The sequence below is a fragment of the Bidens hawaiensis genome, unplaced genomic scaffold (genome assembly GCF_021521415.1).
Source record: "Bidens hawaiensis isolate Kalapana, Puna unplaced genomic scaffold, B.hawaiensis_p1.1 tig00003126_1, whole genome shotgun sequence".
Taxonomy (NCBI): domain Eukaryota; kingdom Viridiplantae; phylum Streptophyta; class Magnoliopsida; order Asterales; family Asteraceae; genus Bidens; species Bidens hawaiensis.
Genome location: NW_027491168.1, coordinates 1,842,995 through 1,858,303, shown reverse-complemented (window position 1 = coordinate 1,858,303; position 15,309 = coordinate 1,842,995). Strand labels below are relative to the sequence as shown.

At 32.9% G+C, this 15,309-nt stretch overlaps 1 protein-coding gene across 1 annotated transcript; it reads left to right on the top strand.

Annotated features, from left to right (window-relative positions):
• The first annotated feature begins 2,136 nt into the window (after positions 1-2,136).
• Positions 2,137-4,260, top strand: LOC143622379 (BEL1-like homeodomain protein 11). The gene is made up of 4 exons (XM_077093550.1): positions 2,137-2,985; positions 3,067-3,449; positions 4,039-4,101; positions 4,158-4,260. Exons 1-4 carry the CDS (start codon positions 2,314-2,316, stop codon positions 4,258-4,260), a joined length of 1,221 nt encoding a protein of 406 aa, XP_076949665.1. The 5' UTR covers positions 2,137-2,313.
• The last annotated feature ends 11,049 nt before the right edge of the window (positions 4,261-15,309 follow it).

Genomic DNA, 15,309 nt, shown 5'->3' with positions numbered 1-15,309 from the left:
GAAGAGTGTATGCAGCGGATGTATCATCACCAAAGGATTGAATGAAAGAAGCCGGAGGACTGTGTACGATGAATGTTGCTGCTGTATATTCTCCAAATGATGAATGAGACCTATTTATGCTTGAATAATAGGAGCAAAAGTCCTCAAAATCAGCCATATACTTTCCAAGAAATAGCAAATCACCCCCTCCGGTTAAGTGACAGTTCAACATGCAAAAATTAACAAAATTAACATTTATTAGAAAATGTTTTAACAAAATAAAAAAGAAGCATAATAGATTACCATTTGAATTGAATCTTTTAACAGATACATTATAAATAGATAAGATTTATTATAAACCGCCAAAAGTAAGTTTGCTACATAAATTTTTCATATAACCTTAAAAAATTGTTTTTATAGGCTTTCTAATGTTCTTTTGGTACAATAATTTCGAAACGAAGTCGGTCAAAATTTTGATTTTAGCATGCCGCATGTATGTATGTACTATTCACAAGTGTGTCGGACCAAAGATTCACACTCCATGAAAGGCAGAGTTCTTCAGAGGTGGGTGGGGGTTAGGGTAGGAATAAAGTATGCTTTCCTGTTGGAATTAAACTGGAAATATTAAGATAGTGCAGACCCTTTAATCGACCAGTGGCCCAAAGAGATGTTATCATTCATAATATATTAATTAATATTAACATTAAACAAATGGAAGAAGCCAAAAAGAACAAAAAATTTCAACATCCATCTTACCACATAAATCAATCTCATCAGCACACCGATAACTTTTCTCGTTGTTTGTTTCAAAGTCAGTTATTTAAGCGTTAGTAGAGTGCACGAAGGTGTGCCCGTGAACACCCGGGGAAAAGCCGGCACCAGCCGGGAGATTTACTATGCAAATATATTAGTGTTATATATAATACATTTAAAACAAATCATATAACAGAACATGTATGTGATTCATTTATCTATAAACAGGCCAAATGCATTATTAATTAAGACAAAATAGAACCTTTATTTTTTCATTGAAAGAGGGCTAAATACTCTAGATGAGTATAGCAATGATAGGCAGGCAAAATGAGTTGTTTAATTAAAACGGTCGAACTTGACATAATACTTTTAACACGATTAGTGAACCCGGATACACCATATTTAAATAATTTCATTTTGTTGAATAGTAGGCATGCTTAATAGATGGATTAGCCAACATGACAAGCTTGACATGATTAAATTTAAGTCGATACATGATTTTGATGGCACGACATCGTTAACACGATTAAATACAAAACAACTCAATAACTCTAATAGCATAACTCACTTAACAGTACGGTTACCAAATTCACTAAAAAGTAATAGGACACAATTAACATGATAAAATAAAAAGTCACCAAAAATTACAATCCATATTTATCATTTGTAAAACTATGCTCTCGTGATTAAAAAAAAAAGGGGGTTATAAACTTCTCATAACGACCTATTAACCATTTTAACAAGATAAGTTAAATTTGTTGTGTGTGTCATAAACAAGTTAGGTGGGTTGAAAACGTTTAGCCACAGTTTTAGTTGTGTAATTCGTATGTCGACCTATTTACCCCAAGCACTAACCTGTTTAACTTTGTATCAAATCATGTCGTATTAATTACATAATGTCATAAATTGCAGCCCCCAAATAACATGATTACGAAACTTAGAAAAAAAGGGGTATAAATCATAATTACACTAAAAATGTTGATTTAATTCTTGGACTTTTTGAGTCCCCCAACGAAATTTGTAGCAAGGCAGCAGGCAAACTAAAAAGAAAGCTGGCGAGAGATGCTTTTGTTGTTGTTGTTTTGTAGTCAGAGAAAGGAGTAGGGGACCATCTATTTTGTTCAATTCATGTTCATTTGCAAGTTTTGCATTTGAAGTCTAGCTGATTATATAGGTTTTATTTGTTTGCATAGATCTTACAAGGTCTATTGGTTGCAACTAGAGAGAGATCGAAAAATACACACACACACATATATATATATAGAGAGAGAGAGAGAGAGAATCATTTTACTTTTCCTGGATAAATGTTGCAACATATTAAGCAAAGTTGAAGCACGTTTGCTCAATCTAAAGCTGTTTGTCTTGGTTTTCCACATTCTGCAAACTTTTGAATCCCAAAGTTGCTTGCTTTTCATCAAATTATTAAAGTAAACATCTTTTTCTCCTCTCTTCTTCATTTTATCAAGTTTTTCTTATAGTTATTCATTTTCTTTTACTTATTTCAGCTAAATGATCAAAACTTTGGCACTTGGGTGGTGTTAATTTTTCTTGTTCATCAATCTTGAGTTCCGGTTGTTGATCATGGTGCAACCAGATTCCCCTTCAAACCCTAATATCATTCATCAATTTCTAATTTCAAACTCAACCCACTATGAAAGTCAGCCTTTTGAACCTTACATAGTTGACTTTAGAAATCTTGGATCATATGCACCTCAATCTCATGATGCTGGTCCAACCATTGGTGACAGAATTTCAAGATCATTTGACCTCATTCAAGCTCCTGCAATGTCATACGAACCACACCTTAACCACTATCACCAAAATAAAAAACTTTCACTCTCTTTAGGGTGTGGTTTGCTATTTCCATCTTCAACTCAATGCAGTGGAGAAAGACGTTTTTTGGTTTCTGATGAAGAAAAGATAAGAAAAAACTTAAATCTTTCAGAAGAAAGATGTTATTCTTCTTTATCTTCACTTAATCAAGCTTCTTACACATGCTATGGAACACACTCACCCGCTGGTTCAAGATACTTAAAACCAACTCAGTCTTTACTTGAAGAGCTTGTTAGTATTAACGTGATCGATCTCGAGTCTATCAACAAGTCATATGCAAGTAATTTATCGGGTTCGGGTCAACAAGGCTCGTTACAATTATGTTCCCAACTGAAAGCGGAATTATGCAGCAATGGGTTGTCAATAGAAAAACAAGAACATCAAGCAACTTTAGGAAAGCTCATTTCTTTATTAGAAGAGGTACTATTATTAAAACAATATGTTAATATCTTAATGATCATCTAATGATTTGAGAAACTGTTTTTTCTGGTTTATTTTTAGGTTGAGAGAAAGTACGAACAATATTTTCAGAAGCTAGAAGAGGTGGTTTCTTCATTTGAATCAAATGCAGGTTTAGGATCTGGGAAATCATACACTGTATTAGCTCTTAATGCAATGTCAGGACATTTTTCAAGCTTAAAAGATGCAATTTTGTGTCAAATTTTCGCTACCCGAAAGAAAATCATGCAAGATTTTCCCAAAGTAAAGACGGGTTTTTCGCAGCTAAGCTTGCTTGATAAAGAAACCAATAGACATAACCGGATCGCCCTTCAACAGCTTGGAATGATGTCTGGCCCAACACAAACTTGGAGACCTATTCGTGGTTTACCAGAGACTTCTGTCATGATTCTACAGTCCTGGCTCTTCGAGCACTTCCTCTATCCGTAAGTACAATGCACTAGTCCGTTGGGTTAACTCAAATAACATGTTTTATTAAAATTCATAATAAGCAAATGTACACATTCACACTCATAGATTAGGGTATGGAGATGGTGCGATGAGGGAAAACATTTCCACTAACTCATGAGATAGAGTACTCCTTCTAGTGAGACCTCACCTTAGTTTTGTCAAAACATACTATTTTATAAATAACTAATTTTTGAACTTTGACTACAAAATTATATTATTCTAGTAAACAAGCAAATAAACATACCCGATTCCACTCATACCAAATTTACTATTGTTAAGGATTGGATGACGGCAAACCCTTCATCTAGGATAGAAATGCTCCTTCCACTTAGACCTCGGTTCCAAAGCTATCACTTATTGATACTATTTTAGTCAGCTTTATTCATTAACAATAAATCATTTGGCCAATGTTTTCCTTTAATTTTACTGGCTTGATCCTTTAAAGATAAACATGACTTGATTTGACACATTCATACAAAAATTGGTTGAAATTGCCACCTCTAGTCATACCTTTCATCACTCTAAATTTTACTGAATTTGAATAGTTCTTGTTATCTGTCACAGGTACCCAAATGACAATGAAAAACTTCTGTTGGCATCACAAACAGGATTGTCAAAGAACCACGTAATTAACTTTAACTTAAAAACTCATCCATTCATGTGTGAGGTTCGGATTTCTAATGGTCAAATTGGTTCATAAATGCTCGTGTTCGACTATGGAAACCGATGATTGAGGAAATGTACAAGGAAGAATTTGCAGATTCATCGGAGGATTCAAATCTATGACCTAGTACAAGATTGCTGAGAATCACATAGCCTGAACGATGATGGTTGTAGTGATAGGGTTTCATGGTTTTTTTGTTGGAAAATATTATAAATGAAAAATGCATACTTTTATCAAGTTAACTGAACGAAAATGTCCTTGTGGTGAAAATTCTGACCTCAAAATGTGCATTAATGGATTTTCAAGTATCTCATTTTGTTGCAATTACACTACTAGAAAAAAGGCTTTCAATGACATGCATTGCGTGTCATTAAAGGGCACTTATGACACGCAAATGCGTGGCGATGAAGTCCCAGTTATATATTGATTATGACACGATTTCCCGTGTTATATTTAATGACACACATTTATGACACGCGTTTATGACTCACATTTACGACATTGCATTTATGACTAACATTTATGTGTGTCAATGTATTATTAAAAATGATCAGTTGCATATTTCCCCCTCTACACCATGTTTAATTACATATTTACCCAACCAAAACATTCAATTGCATATTGACCCATCCTTTAATGAAAATTTTATATTGACAAAATTGTCCTTTCTTAACTTCTCTAATTTTGAACTACTCCAAAAACACCTCCAAAAAAGATTTAGTTTAGCCTTCGGGTTTAGCTTTTGGGTTTAGTTTACCTTTTAGGGTTTAGCTTTTGGATTTAGTTTACCTTTTAGTTTTTAAACGAGAAAATCAATAATTAAAGGTTACCATCATAAATCAAGAATCCACTCCATTTTTTCTTGATGATTAATATTATGAATATGTAATGAACTTTCTTTAATAATATAAGATAGAATAACCCCTTATTTCTAAGTGAATTATCCTATGACAAAGAAGAAAGTAGAATGCATATCTTCATGTCTAACACGAAAATGTCAATTTAAGTAAGCAAGTAGTTTTAGTGAAGTATTAAGATTAGGATTGACTTCAATTTCTCAAATACCAATTCTAACAACTTCGGGTGGTTATAGTTTATTCACACAACCTCCCCTTGGTTGATTTAAGTATATTATAATTACACATTCCATTAACATATAATTTCTTTAACTAGCATAATAACCTAATCAATCATGCTAACAATTTTATTTCAGAATTACCAAAACTAGAGAAATTGATCATAGCTTGTATCTCATCATTTTTAAGTACAATACAAGGATACATGTTTTGGATAAATATCAAGATATTCTTTTTAGCATTTCTTGTTTCCAAGAACATGAATGAATCATGAATGAGTGCTAACCATCAATCTTGATTAAGTAATTTAAGATAAAAAAACATGTCTCATCAAAGTATAATTGCAAAATAACCATATACTTCACAAAAACTAATTCACATATTCATTATAATCATCAATTAGAACAAAGCTTCTTTATAGATTTTAGATGTTAAATGGAGGTTTAGTTCAAATGAGTATTATGGTGTAGATCAAAGAGAATGAAGATAACAAACACATGATTAAACTAGAACAATCTAACCAAAATGGATGACACTCCTTTCTTGTGACATTCATGACAAAATCGAGTATGCCTTAGTATTTGTTTATTGATAAGTGATTAACCGCTTATTGCGTAACGAGCAATCAAACAACCGAACGGGTCTAGTTATGACCCAGATATCCCCAGGGGCCATCTATAAGTGATATATGTTTATTATAGGCCAACATATTGGTATTAGGGCCTTAGTATGATATCAAACCAGTTAAACGAAAGCATACTCGTTTAACTACCCGATATGAACTTAAACGCGAAATGTAGTTATTAAACAAGCATTGTATCATCCGTTAAGCCGCAAAAGACTTACAAAACACTTACTGGGAAAGTTTTAAGCGATCCATGAAAATATTTTCGATTTTTACAAACAAATGATATGTTTTTATAAATTACAGAAAAATGGCAAAAAAAAAACGCTCGTTTTTTTGCGTTGTTTGTCGTATCCGATGCGCACCAAAAACCGAAACTGAAATAAATTTGGACTTGGCCTTTCACGTTCTAACATGCAAAACGAGGCATATGGGCCAAAAAGACCCTGGGGGCTTTGACTCCCAGCCCCAACTAACGGGAAACCCCCACCCCTAAGTTTCTTTTATTATATAATACCTCTTAGATATTTTTGACATCAGAAAAACATCATAAATTCTGGAAAAATCTCAGGTCTTTACCATATTCTCAAGAACACAAGGTAAATCCATCATTTTAATTATTCTTTTACTTATTTAACCATGTTTAATTACATATAAACGTAGTTTGATTATCAAAAATCACTCCTAGCCATGAAAAAACCCTAAAAACTGTTCATAAACATGTTTTGAACCTACACATGGTTAGGAATGAGAATCATACTCTTTTTTGGCCATAAACACGGATTAGAGGGTATAAACGACGTTTTTACGGTTCAAAAGTTCGGTTTAAAGGACTAACCTAAACCCTAAGTTTTGAGGCTGTTTGGTTGATGATACACGCTTGGTTTGTGATATAGAAATTGCACCTATCTTACTTAGAATCACACAGACCCGGAAAAAGGATTAATATAGCGAAAATGGATGAAAAACGCAAAGGTAATGCCGAATTGCTCGATTACGGGCTATTTAGGGTTAGATTGTGATGTACATATGTTTAGCCTGTAAACTTTCTCAGGGACATCAGGTACCATATGAATGAGTCTCTGTCCAAATTTGGTAATATTTCGACCATCCGAGAATATTTGGCGAATTTATTACCCAATAGGGACGTTTATTTAGGAAAATTACTTAAAATACTTGAAAAATTAGGAAATTTTGTGGGGAACTCATATTTGGTATAATATGAATACATGTGAAATTTTGGGTCATTTGGAAAAACCTAACTATGCTTTGTGGATTCGCGTTTATTTGGATTTGCATAGTCATTTTTGGCTCGAAATGTATATTTGGCAAGGTTGTTAGCTTTTGAGAATTTTACAGGTTGTTTTGGAAAGTATTTTTATTATTCAGGAATTTTTCCTGATTTTTCAGAAATTGTTTGTTACAAACGGACGATTTTTGGGCTAAATATAGCATATAAAATAAATTTTTATGAATTAATAAATCAGTAAAAATTTCCAGAAATATTTTTATAAAAATCTACATAGTTTAATTGATAAGTGTTTAAATTTTCATAATTTAATGATAAACTGATCATTAGTTGTGCTAATTTGATTATTAAGTAAATTCAATTCTGATAAAAACTGACGGGTTTGTGATTAACGAACCTGTTAGAATATCAGAACATTAAGAGTGATCAAAAAGCATATTTTCAGATTAATGAAGTAAAAACAAACTTTTTGTGAAAAATCAGGACAATTTGGATAGATTGTGCGTGTCTTTCTCCAAACCAAACTGAATAAACGGAAATGTGCTCCGTAGCGAATCCAGACCCCTAAATTGTGATCTTTCTTTATAACTTAATCATTTTATCAACCAACACGTTTACCCAAGTTTACATACTCATACCTGTTTTCTAAACGTGTAAACCATCAACTTGGCCCAGCTTATGAAACGGGGAAACTGAGCCAAGTTCGATTTTTAGTATTAGACATTAAACAACATCACAATCTAAGTCTACTGACACTTTCTGGGCATGACAGCTATACCCATACTATATAGCCCAGTCTAGTATGAAGATTATAATAATATTAAAATATTAATATTATTATTATTATAATATTGACTATAGGGACTAAGAGATAGCAAGGGAAACGAACCCCGAGCTGACATTGCCCTGAGTACCTACTAAACCATGAGTTTCACGACCCCCTCTTTTCAAATTTTTTACGAACTTTTGGGGTGAAAAGCATGTTTACATACGTTATCTATCTGGAAACGGTTCAGGATATAAATTATCTGAACGTTCTTATACGAAAAGTCCTTACAAACATAATGATTGACTACGTGCTGATGAAAGATGAATAGCATTGTTGATTGATAAATTAGATGAAGACAGTACAAACACACTATGAAATGTTAAACCTAACAAATTGGGGGTATAACATCGTATGTGAAGGCCATGAGGCTATTGTGGGAGGAAGGGGGGCCACAATAGTAACAAACTAAAGTTGAGTATGGCCTATGAGCCAAGTTCTACTGCAACTTAATAAACTAAAGTTGAGTATGGCCTATGAGCCAAGTTCTATAGCAACTAAACAAACTAACTTGATTATGGCATGAATGCCAAGAAAATAATGTGACGGAATAAGGGCCACGGTGATTGATGGTACGTGAGAAATACGATACATGTGACATTTGTCAATTTCGGGTTATTTTATACTTGTATTCTTAATGTAAACCCGACCTGTTTTGTATCCCGAACCTTTCTATATTATCAAAATGATGAATTGTATGTTAAATATTTGTTTTATAGTTGTTGGATAAAAAAAACACCCTTTTCGGTTCTTAAAATTCCCCGAAAACGCTCAAAACGAAATCCAGGGACTAAAACTACCAGAATGGAGACTTGAAGGACCCATTTGTAGTTTGTGCTTTCTTGGGTCTATAACCAACCCATTTTCATGAAACACCCTTTATGAAAGACCCATTCAACTTACCCTATATATACACACCCCTCTTCTTCATTTGTGCTTGCTCATTTCTTCATTTCTCTCTCAAATTCTTGAATTCTAATGTTGTTCTTCATAAGCTAATCTTTCATTTTAACTAACTTCTCAATACTTAAAGCTTGATGTTACAACATATATATAATATACACTCCTTGTTTACCTTCGGTCTTTCATTTCTCCGGTCTCGGCCGGTTGAAATGTCGGGCTAGTAAGGCAATGTTACATGGAGGACTTTGTAGTCTTTGTTTATATATTTAACAAATCTAACCATATAACTTGTTATACTTGCTTAACTTCTACATTTTTTAGTTTATTGTTCATATTTGTCAAGTTCCATGGTATTGGGTATGTGGTGACTAGCCTCGGTTTCATCCCGAGTTGAGAACCGAACCAAAAACCGAACTTTTGTTTAAAAGCATTATTGTTAACTTTTTGAATGTAAAACTTGAGTATTATTATTTATAAGTTATTTTACAAGTTCCATGGTAATTGGGTATGTGGTAACCATCCTCGGTCTTATTCCGAGTCAAGGACCGAACCAAAAACCGAACTTTTGTTTAAAAGCTTTATTGTTAACTTTTTGAATGTAAAACTTGAGTATTATTATTTATAAGTTATTTTACAAGTTCCATGGTAATTGGGTATGTGGTAACCATCCTCGGTCTTATTCCGAGTCAAGGACCGAACCAAAAACCGAACTAAACCGAGTTCACTCGCTTAAGACACACAAGTGTGTTTTTAGCCACCAAAACTCATATTTTTCTTCAAGATTATATTTTAAATCAATTTTAGTTAATTTCTAAACATACTTGGCATGTCGGTAACCAACTTGATCTTATAACAAGTTCGAACCGATAAGGTCGTATACTCGCTTAACGAACGTTAAGGTTCTTCACAATAGAACTACATACTTGATTAAGTCTATTTTGATTTTATTGAGTTATCTCATAACATTTATTATTTTGGGAAGTTAACTGTGAGCTTAGTCAATTATCAAGTCTCGAACCGACAAACCCGAACACTCGTTTACACCTCGTTTTGGTATTCTTATAACCAAGGGTTTTGCAATATCGCATTTTAACCCACATTATTACTTAACATAGGTTGAGAAAAAAAAGAAAAAAACTAATGAATAGAATACCGGGACCCGGTTTCGAGTAAACTTATTTTACAAAACTCGTTTCTTTAATTTCTCAAATATTTACATTTTAAATCCTAAACTTTATTTATTTACTTTATTTGTCATGTATTTTATTTTAAACCCTTCCAAGACTACCTACTAACACGAGACCCGTTTAATATAGGTCTTGCTCGTTAAACCGATCTTTCCGATTATTCACGACACTATCTTTCAAGTTACTTGTTAATGTGAGTACTTTTTCATCCCCCGTTTTCCATCTTTCGTTTTGGGGGTGGCATTGCATACTTATTCAAATTCAAATGATTTATACTTGAGTCTTAAACCACAACATGTATTGTATATGTTTACTTAAATAAATGCTCGATTTGGTGTTATATGCTTTACATGATTATGTGCAAATTCTTGAATGCTAAGATGGGTAGCCTCTTGAATGCCAAGGCGGGTAGCCTCATCAAAGTATGATCATACGTTAATTCCGAGTATATATGGTATCCCCATATAGAAAGGTATCGTCAATGTATTCTTATTGACGATTTCATTATTGTCGTCAATGTATTCTTATTGACGGTTCGTCAATGTATTCTTATTAACGGTTTATTATCTAAATTGTTGCTATTATTTATTGTTTTCATATACCAGTTGTGGATTTCATACTATATACTTATTGTCCAAAACTATGAAAATTGCTCACCAACCTTCGTGTTGACAAACTATATTTTATGCAATGTTATAGGTTTGATGTTAGCTTGATTGGATTACTTGAAGAAACTTATTATCTTAGCTTTAGGATATTAGAAAATAAAAGAACAAATTATTTGTTTATCTATCTATTTGGCATTTTGTATGAACAATTGTTGTGTTATTTATGATGATATGGATTTAAATGAGTTGTTTAAATATTGTAACTTTATAGTGTCATTTTGCAATGAGCAATCATGTCGCGCCTCGACGTTTCCGTCTTCATTGGTCGGGGTGTGACAATACATATATATATATATATATATATATATATATATATATATATATATATCTAAATGCATACTATATAGATAGACATAGGAAATACTAGACACACACACACACACACATATATATATATATATATATTTGGTGGAGTTATAATAAGAAGTGAGATGTGTCTAAGAAGTGTAGGAAGGGATCTAGTGCGTTGGATGGAGTAATATAGTGGCTGGGAATTGAGGTGTGTTATTTACTCGGTGTGTTTTTTTGTTATTTGATAATTTAAGTGTGGTAGGGGTAGTATAGTCTTTTTATAATTGCTGGGCATTTAAACCGACAAGTATTTTTGTTTAGAAACTCCTACTTTTATGCCTATGATTTGATTATAGTTGTTTTCTCTCTAATATCTTCTAAAAGTTGAATTATATTCTAATGGGAATCACATAGTCAATTGTTTCTCGATTTTGCATCTTCAAGGTGTGTCTATAGTTGTGATTATTCAATGTGTTTTCCGTCGGACGATTATCCCCAATTTCTAGGGTTTGATTTTTTTAATTGAAGGTCAGAGAAGCTGTGTTTTGAACATGTGATGTGTGTTTCGATGTGTTTTGTATTGGTGTGTGATGGTTACTCTGTTATGATTTTGAGTTGTGTTTTGTAGTGTGTCACGGCGTGGTTAGTGTGTTAACGATTTGTATCGATGTGTGATTACTCTGTTCTGATTGTGTTGTAGGGTTTCCCATGAGTACAATTTTTTTAGATTTAGCTAGGTTTTGTGTTACTCAGTGTGTTATTATGGGTCGCGAATGTAAAGAAAGATGATGAATGTTTATTATGTTGGGTGATTAAGTTGGGTTATAGTTAATAAGATATTAAGTGTGTTTTTGTAGTTTGATACTCTGTTTGGTTGATATATGGGACGATGTGAAGTTGTTTTGATTCATGTTTAATGTGATGTGTTACTATTATGTTTAGTTTATTATAGTTAACGCTCTGTTTATTTAAGTTTAGATATTATATGTTTGTGTGAGTGCTCTGTTTGGTAGTTAGTTGTTAAAGAACCGTTTAGTGTAGTTTGGATACGAATGATTTTTTGGGTTAGTAAAAGACTGATGTGTTTGTGGTTATATTATCAGTTCGGAGAAGCTCGAGATTAGAAAAAAACACAAGTGCAGGAATTTTGGAGACAAATGAAGAAGGTAACAAAGGTAATAAATGCAAAGTTTATTAATGTGATGTGTTACTGTTCTGTTTAGTTTATTAATGTGTGTGTTTGTGGTTATACTATCAGTTCGGAGAACCCGAGATTAGAAAAAAACACAAGTGCGGGAATTTTGGGGACAAATAAAGAAGGTAACACTTTGGAAGTTAACATGGTATATGTGTATTGACTGTGTTGAGTTGTTGTTTTAGATAAAGAATTGGTTTAAAACCGCACGTACCTGTCGTCGTTCCTTTTTATAAAAGTAAGTGTTGTTATTAAGTTAATTGTATTACGATGTTAGAAATGCAAAGTTGATTGAGTGTGTTTGTAATATAAAATAAGCAGGTTCAAGAAGTGATTCGGATGATGATTTCGTAAATCCGCTAGTTAAATTGTTTCAAAGAGGTAAAGGAAAGGTGGACAGAAATAGTGTGTTTCACAAGTATGACGGGGAAAAGATGAGACCAAGGGTTAGGGCAAGTTTGTTCCATGAATACATTAACAAGTTGTCAAATGAACAAAGGAAAAAGGTAATGCAAATGGGTTTTGGTAGCATCCTAGATATAAATGTAGCAAACATACCAACGGGGTTGGGTTACTAGTTAGTTAATAACTACAACCCCGACAGTAGTGTACTAAATTTGGGGGATAAAGAAGTTAAGCTAACTCCTCAGCTGGTGGAACGGTTGTTAGGAATACCTAGGGGAAAGGTCGAGATAGTAGAGACAAATAAGCCAAGGATAGAAGATGAGGTTGTAAATAGGTGGAGGAATCAGTTCCCTGACCCAAAAGCAAAAGTGTGTCCGCTAAAGTTTATGGAGCATGCGAAAAACCAAATTGATAGTGGATGGCATTTCAAAATGAACTTTCTCGTTGTGTTTGGGACATATATGGGGGATATTACGGGTAATAACACGGTGAACCAACGATTCATACCATCAATTAAAGATATTGATGCAGTTAGGGAGATGAATTGGTGTGAATACGTGGTGACGTCATTGAGAAGAACCCATAGAAAATGGAAGGAAAACAAGGAGTACAACGGATCAATGATAGTGCTTGCGGTACGTTATATCTTTTATATTGAAATTAGTTTTCATTAGTTAATTTTAGTAATGTAACTGTTGTAACGCAGCTTGCTTACGCAAACAAACACTTTGGAAGTGTGGTGGAAAAGGGAAAAATTTTGTTGCCAGTGAACATCTTTACAGACGATGACTTTTTTAAACTACAAGATATATTGAAAAGCAAACGAGTGGGTGATTGAGCCTCGTTAGGATAAGTTGAAAACAGTGAAAAGAGACAGAAGGTGGATGTTGTTGGTGGTAATGTGGTGAAAAAGTTTACGAAAAAGGATCTAAAGAAAATGGTGATAAGGAAAAAAGAATCGGGCGTGAAAAGGAAAGCGTGTGAGGTTGAAAAGAACAAGGATGATGACGTGGCATATGTGGATGGTGTCGTGGAGCCTTTAGAAATTGAATAGCCTGTTGCAAATTTTAAAGATCCGTTGTACATCCCGACACAAACCGAGGAGGTACGTACTAGTTGCGGGTTTTGTCTTTTATAAAATATTATGATTACTATAATTAAGAAATTGTAATTGACTGTGATTAATATAAAGGAAATTAACATAATTAAAAACATTTGGTTGATTACAATCTTGCCCTTGACTGGATATTTTGATCTAATGGTTCAAAACACTTCTTACACTTCCTAGGATAATTCTACTTCTTATTTTCACCTTGCTTTATATATATATATATACACACACACACACACTGTCTAATGACTGAATTTATGTGAAACCGTTGTGGGCGGAAGGGGGGTCATAGTGGTTGAATTTGCGTGGAACCATTGCGGGCGGAAGGGGGTGGTTGATTTAACGTGGAAAGTGGAGGCACGTAGTACGAACAAACAGTAACGATTTTATCGTAATTTCAAATTTATATCATAAACTTATATACATACATATGTACATTCGAAGACATAAATGTACATATATACAAACATAAATACACTTTTGCATACACGCGTACATACAAACTATGACTGTGTAGTACGCAGAACTGATTTCGTTAAAACTTATGAAACTCACCAACTATTCGTAGTTGACCTGTTTTTAACATGCTTTTCAGGTATTCGGAAAAATGGAGTAAATTGTTTATGTGCTACATGTTTGGATTGTGATCGAGGCCGTGTAAACTAATGCAAGTATGAAGTGAAGTAGTTAACAGAATAGTTATGATTGTATCACCTAGTTGTAAAAGATCTATCACCTAGTTGTAAAAGATATAAGAACAATGTAATATATTGTAAATTAGTTAGTAATGTTTCTTTATGAACAATGTGTTTGATACCAGTTGTGTCTGTCACATTATCGTTTTACGCTTCCGCAAATCACTTAACGGGATATAACAGAATTTGGTATCAGAGCCATTGGTTATAAAGGATTAGGTTATCCCTTGGGATACCTATAATATAACCATATGCTAGATTATATCTGGTAAACTTAATAATAAGTAACGATATATACTGATGGATGCCGAGATGAACTCGTAAGGCAGGTGAGCTATTATGGTCCATATATCGAATATAAACTTAACACTCCGTCTCATGATTATTTATCCGAAATAAATCACGACACACAATAAATAATTAAGAACCTCTATTATTATTATAAATTTCTTAAAAACACGAATGTTACAATAGATTGTATTTTGATATAGAATTCCTATAAAATAGAATTTGGATATCTAATTCAAATAGAACGATATTATCTATAATTAAGAATATATACTTTATAATATATTATTATGTTTATATAAAAAATTTAAATTTAGTTACTAATAAATAAATTCGGATTTATGGTTTTTTAATTAGTTTAAAACCCTGTTTAGATATAGATTTTCTATATAATAGATACTTTCTATAACAAAGAATATATAATATATAATTTATAATATATTATGTTTCTATGTAATATCCGTATTTTTGAGATTAATAAATAAAAGAAAATTTTATTATTACATGTGTGTCGTTAGTTTATTTTATAAGTAATCAAGGAAATTTCGTTAGTTTAGCGGTGTGTTAGTGTTTGATTATGTTAGGTATAGATATAAGAATGGGCTAGGGAATGGGTATGGGCCTTACGTCCCATAGACTAGGAGTATATAAA